This window comes from Solanum pennellii, chromosome 1, assembly GCF_001406875.1.
Source record: "Solanum pennellii chromosome 1, SPENNV200".
Classification (NCBI taxonomy): domain Eukaryota; kingdom Viridiplantae; phylum Streptophyta; class Magnoliopsida; order Solanales; family Solanaceae; genus Solanum; species Solanum pennellii.
This window is the reverse complement of record NC_028637.1, coordinates 79,560,200-79,567,002: the sequence shown is the minus strand read 5'-3', so window position 1 is coordinate 79,567,002 and position 6,803 is coordinate 79,560,200. Positions and strand designations below refer to the sequence as shown.

Here is a 6,803-nt window from a genome sequence, read left to right as displayed (position 1 = left end):
GCTAAAAACTTTTTTTTCTCTCTTTTCTCAATCAAACACCATTTTTTCCCTCTTGAACTGGTAAGTTTTCGTAAATCCTTTCAAGTATTTTTTTTATATTAATAATTTTCGTGTATTGACGTGTGTCAAGAACACCGGTTTCAATAATATTTTCGGTGTATTGTTGTTGATCAAGATTTTTTATTGAAAAAAATACTACTCCAAATCATGATTAATATTTTATAATATTTTATTAATATAATGTTCAATTTCATTGAAAACAAACAATATTAATTATTTAGTGTTCAGATTTAGAAACCATATTTTTAATATTCAGATATGTATCAAATTCAAATCTCTTAATCTTTAATGAAAATAAATGAAGTCTAAATCTTCACGAGAAAACCTTTTTTTCCCTCAAATAAATGAGTAGAGAAGTCAGCAAACGTTGGTAAACAAATATGTCAATATTAATTCATGGAATTTCAAGACTGTTTTTCATATACACATTTATTGCCCAGCAAACGTGATGCACATAAATATATTTTTGCAAACGTGGAAAACTATAAGAGAAGCGTATCACGAATTGTATTAGTTGTAACGATAATTGTAGTGGATGAAAGAAACCAATCCTAACTAGCTATATTTTCTTCTTTTTTTTCAAGTCAAAGTTATACATCATCAAACTCATCTTCTTTTTTCCACAAAAAATATAAATAAAATAATCAAGTTGATCAAGTCACCTGGCGGCTCTTAACAAATTCTAATAATATTCCACTTCAATTAACATCATACACAAGTCTATCTCAATGTAGTTATAAATAGGTCTTAATCCATCTTAGTTTGTACCAACAACATTACTTCTCATCAAACATCATGGCTACCTCACAAATAGCTATTATTGTGCTTCTAGGATTACTTGTCGCCACCAACATTCACATAACAGGTTTCTACTTAAAACATTTTGAATTTCCAACTCAAAAATAATATTATTTATAGTTTTTTTTTTCATATACTCTTAGGGTGTGTTTGGTATGGAGAAAAATGTTTTCCATGGAAAATGTTTTCCTAGAAAATGTTTTTTTGGAAAACAAGTAGATTTTAAACTTATTTTCTCATGTTTGGTAGGTGAATAGAAAATATTTTCCGGAAATGATTTTTAGTGTTTGATTTATGAATGAAAAATGTTCTTGAAAGTCATCTTTTATTTTTACTAGAGTAAAAAATAATTTATGACATTGAAAATATTTTTTAAAATCAAAATTATTATTTTTTGGGGGTGGTGGTNATTTGGGGTGGTGGTGGAGGAGGGGGTAAGAGTGAAAAAATAAAAATTTGAATTTTATAGTAATTTAAAAAACAAAATTAATTTTTTTGCGGGTTGGCGGTGGGCGGATGGGTGGGGGTAGGAGTTTAAAAATAAAAATTTGAAGTTGAAAATATTTTTAAAAAGCAGAATTAGTTTTTTGGGGAGGGGGTGGGGTTGGGCTGGCCGGTGGGGGAAGGTCAAGGATCAGGTGAAAAAATAAAAATTTTGAAATTGAAAATATTTTTTTTCATTGATGTTTTTCCCAAAAAAAATGTAATTTGAAATTGGAGGAGAGTTATGGAAAATGTTTTCCTTAATTTTTGAAGGGAAGTCATTTTCCTTAATTTTGAGGAAAATGAGTTGATTTGGAAAACATTTCCCAAAACTTTTGTCCCAACCAAACATAGGAAAATTGGAAAACATTTCCAGAAAATGTTTTCCTTCGTACCAAACACACTCTTAATTGTGCATCTTTTCCCACACTAACTTGCATGGCTATATTCATTTTGCCCAAAGTTATTTGATATTTTTCTGTTAGCACTCACAAACTTTTCTAATTTGAAGGGTGGTCAGCAGTAGAGGTGAATCCAAAATTTAAACCGCAGTCGAAATCCAATATATATATACTCCATTTTAAAAAAAATGTCCCTATTTTCTTTTTAGTTTGTTTCAAAAAAAATGATCCATTTCTTTATTTGACAACACTTTAACTTTAACTTTCCACATGACATGTTTAAGAACACAAGATTAAAGGGCATTTTGGTACATTTGACATAACTTTAATTTTGGACCACAACTCCGTTCCAAATCAAACTAGGCCAACCTTTTTGAAAGGGAGGGAGTATTTATTTAGTGAACTTTTGAGACGTATACAATTTTGAGCTAAAGCTATTAGATTCGGAGGAACCAGTAATTAATTACATGTATATATTACATCTGCCCTAGCATGTCTTTCTTTAAATTTTTTAAGTTTAGTAGAATTGGCTAAGTTTCTAAAACCCCATTTTCTGCTTGTTATTGAACAGAGGCTAAAATAGGTGTTTGTTATGGAATGATGGGGAACAACTTGCCATCACATTCTGAAGTTATACAGCTCTACAAGTCCAGAAACATTAGAAGACTGAGGCTTTATGATCCAAATCATGGAGCTTTGAATGCGCTAAGAGGATCAAACATTGAAGTGATATTAGGACTGCCAAATGTAGATGTGAAACACATTTCTTCTGGGATGGAACACGCGAGATGGTGGGTACAGAAGAACGTTAGAGATTTCTGGCCTGATGTTAAAATTAAGTATATAGCTGTTGGAAATGAAATCAGCCCTGTTACTGGCACTTCGAATCTTGCCCCATTTCAAGTTCCTGCTTTGGTTAACATTTATAAAGCAATTGGTGAAGCTGGTTTGAGAAATGACATTAAGGTCTCAACGTCAGTAGACATGACGTTGATTGGGAACTCTTATCCACCATCACAGGGTTCATTTAGGAACGATGTTAGATGGTTTACTGATCCGATTGTTGGGTTTTTGAGGGATACACGTGCACCTTTGCTCGTTAACATTTATCCTTATTTTAGCTATTCTGGTAATCCAGGACAGATTTCACTTCCGTATGCTCTTTTTACAGCACCTAATGTAGTGGTACAAGATGGATCGCGTCAATATAGGAACTTATTTGATGCTATGTTGGATTCTGTTTATGCTGCGATGGATCGAACAGGAGGAGGATCTGTTGGAATTGTTGTGTCAGAGAGTGGATGGCCATCTGCTGGTGCATTTGGTGCAACACATGACAATGCACAAACATACTTGAGGAACTTAATTAAACATGCTAAAGAAGGTAGTCCGAGAAAGCCTGGACCTATAGAGACTTATATATTCGCGATGTTTGATGAGAATAACAAGAATCCAGAGCTTGAGAAGCATTTTGGATTGTTTTCACCAAACAAGCAGCCAAAATACAACCTAAACTTTGGGGTGTCTGAGAGAGTTAGGGACATTACTAATAGCACTGCTTCTTCACTCATAAGTGAGATTTAAAAAGACATATTTGAAAGCATATATATAGTATCTTCATGCAATTTTATGTTTGTATGCAACACCAAATAAATTCGTAGAGGGGATTCTTAAAATTCCTTTTGTTTGTGATTTTGGGGTGAAACTTTTTGTAAGTTTGTATATTTGTTGAATACACCATCAATAACATTATTTCCATGTTTGACTAGACTCCAATCTGGTAACTACATGTCAGGACCCAAAAAAAATGGGTGTGATGGCACTCGTCTTATCCCACCAAGACAAGTCAGCCTAAAACCCAATATCTAACAAAGTGCGGAAGTAAATGACAATCCAACAACAATTTCTATTATGAAACCAAGTCATATTAATTCAATCCCCAAAACCTGGTTGTCACGTGCACAAGCCTCTAATGTAAATATTAGAATTGAAATAAAATAGAAGTCTAAAATGAAGTTGTCTTTCAAGTAAAAACAAAGTCATAAACTGGAGTAGGAAAGTTCGCTGAGATGACAAGCAGCTACCTCACAATCCTCCACAAGATGCCTCGGAAACGAAGAGAATGGAAGGTATCACAAAAATCCGGGCTCGTAACCTACAAAAATTTGTAGAAGCAAGGGGTGAGTACCAAACCACGCGGTACCCAACAAGCAAACCTCTAAACACAAGTTAAGTGAACAAAATACGGGTACTCCTTACACCCTATCTAAACCTCCACGCTACAGCCTAACAGTTTACAGTTTACCAAACACACAACTCAATAACCACACTCTATCAGTTTACACATTCTCAATAACAACTCAATATTCAACAGTCACAAGCTTCACAGAGAAACAATCACAAGATCAGCAAAACACGTGTTCAAGTTCATCAATAATAAAATGTGCAATGCCATGAGATGCAATGTCAAATATAGTGATGCATGTCTTTCTTAACGATACACACCCGCTGTCTCTCAGTCCGGGACCCATGGGGGACATATCTGTCCATGCATCTGTCGCGGCGCACGACACGACCCTCGATAATAGTAACCACCGCGGCGCGCGATACGTCCCTCGAAATATAATATCCATCGCGGCGCGCGATACGACCCTCAAAATGATACATCCTTATACCACAATCATGTCTCAGATACAATGCAATTGACATGCTCAAATGAAAATGAGGAGATAACCATTTTGATAACAAAGCACGATTTACAACCAGGAATACAACACCAACAAATAAGCAACAAGTCTCCAAGTCATTCTCAACACCACACAAAGAAATACACGAATTTCATACGCTTAACAAGGGTTTAGAAATCCACTTGCCTGAATCCCGTAAGAATAATTACTCTTGGACTTGAGCCTTCCCTTTCCGTTGAGCTTCCGAACCAAAGGAATCTATTCAAGTATATATTCACAATAAGGTTTCAGAACTAACTACACTCACACTTTTATGTGTTTAACCTTGACCTAAAAATTCACCCTAAATTTATAATCAAGTTCTTAAATTTTGATGTCAATTAACATTTCAATTATGATATTTCCCAAGTTTCAAGCCTAGGGTTAAATCTCAATATTTCCAAGTATCATATAAAATTAATAATATAATACAATCAAATATACCTAATATTTAATTAGGTACCTCAATATGCCAAAATTTTATTCATACTATACAATAAATTTTTTGACTAAAAAAAAACAAAACAAAAAAACTAAGGTTACATTAAGAATTTTCCAAAGTGTTAAACTTCATCAAACTTTTCAATAATATTTTAAGAAAACTTGCAGTTCATCTAATTTACTAACCGTGATTTCTCATATAAACTTAAACCTTACCTGCTGACAACCTCACGTGAATATCCCACTAAAATTTGTACCCCAAATTTCCAAACCCACGTGCATCACCATTAATTGAAAGGCAATTAATTATAAATATTAATTTAATACTCCTTCCCCTCTAACTTACAATACATTCATTAAATTCATGAATATACAAGTCATTATGGGACTAAAGAGTTTAATGAATTCAATTTTGAGGTTCTTACCTGAAGTTCGTAACTTGTCGCCGCCACCGTCAGTTCCTCCTTTTCTCTATTTTTTTTTTGCTGAATTATTTAAGTACTAAAAGTGATAGGTTTTACCCACATATTTTATTAAATATAGGCTAAAGGGTATAGGGTCTTAAATAAATTATCACTTTAGCCCATAAACTATCGATTAATTAACTTAAGTTAAACAAATATTTAAAAATTCTAAAGAGGAGCTTTTGGGTCATTACATTATCCACCACTAAAAATCATGTTCATCCTCGAACATAGAGTAAAAGTAATTACCTGAAGCTTCATCCGGAATATACTTTCGAAGCATAGAGACATGGAAAACAGGATGAACTGCCGACAAACTAGGTGGCAAGGCCAACTTATAGGCCACTTCTCCCACTCTGCTCAAAATCTCAAAAGGTCCAATGAACCTAGAGCTAAGCTTTCCCTTCTTTCCAAACCTCATCACACCCTTCACGGGTGATACTCGGAGCCAAACATGATCACCCTCCATAAACACCAAAGCTCTAACTCTCCGGTCTGCATAACTCTTCTGTCGACTCTGAGTTGTCAATAATCTATACTGAATCATACGGACTTGCTCCATAGCATCTCTAAGCAAGTTTGTATCCAAAGAGTCCATCTCAGCTGAATCAAACCACCCAATCGGAGACCTACACCGTCTTCCATACAACGCCTCAAATGGAGCCATCTGGATACTAGAGTGATAACTGTTATTATAGGCAAACTCCGCTAATGGTAAATGTTGATCCCATCTAGCACCAAAATCGATCACACACGCTCGAAGCATATCTTCCAATACCTGAATGGTCCGCTCAGATTGACCATCTGTCTGAGGGTGAAATGCCGTACTCATATCTAACTGTGTACCCAGACCATGTTGCAATGCCTTCCAGAAATGAGAAGTAAATAGTGAACCTCGATCTGATATGATAGAAATAGGAACTCCATGTAGTCGAACAATGTGACTGATATATAGCTCGGCTAACTTTTCTGCCGTATACTTCACCCTAACCGGAATGAAGTGGGCAGACTTGGTCAGCCTATCAACAATAACCCAAATGGAGTCATAGCCACTCGTTGTGGTAGGCAAACCCACAACAAAGTCCATAGTAATCCGCTCCCACTTCCAAGTAGGAATAGGCATCCTCTGAGATACACACCCGGGCCGCTGGTGCTCACGCTTGACCTGCTGGCAAGTCAAACACCTAGAAACAAAGTCTATAATATCTCTCTTCATTCCACACCACCAGTAATGCTGACTCAGATCATGATACATTTTCGCCGCTCCCGGATGGATGGAATACCGAGAACAATGGGCCTCCTTAAGGATCAATCTAATCAAATCACCTGTCTTGGGCACACAAATCCTGCCTCCGATCCTCAAGACACCATCAGAATCAAGGACAGCCTCCTTAGCTTCCCCTCTCAATACTTTGTCTCGAATGAGACAT

General features: G+C 35.5%; 1 protein-coding gene across 1 annotated transcript; it reads left to right on the top strand.

Annotated features, from left to right (window-relative positions):
* The first annotated feature begins 645 nt into the window (after nucleotides 1-645).
* On the top strand, nucleotides 646-3,512 carry LOC107008607 (glucan endo-1,3-beta-glucosidase B-like). Its single transcript, XM_015207716.2, has 2 exons — nucleotides 646-925; nucleotides 2,314-3,512. Exons 1-2 carry the CDS (start codon nucleotides 856-858, stop codon nucleotides 3,324-3,326), a joined length of 1,083 nt encoding a protein of 360 aa, XP_015063202.1. The 5' UTR covers nucleotides 646-855; the 3' UTR covers nucleotides 3,327-3,512.
* Nucleotides 3,513-6,803: the final 3,291 nt, after the last annotated feature.

Excerpts from the sequence above, each read along its gene's own strand:
- LOC107008607 (XM_015207716.2), top strand. The coding sequence starts at position 856 with ATGGCTACCTCACAAATAGCTATTATTGTGCTTCTAGGATTACTTGTC. Across the intron at positions 926-2,313 it reads CACCAACATTCACATAACAG|AGGCTAAAATAGGTGTTTGT; the intron begins GTTTCTACTTAA and ends GTTATTGAACAG.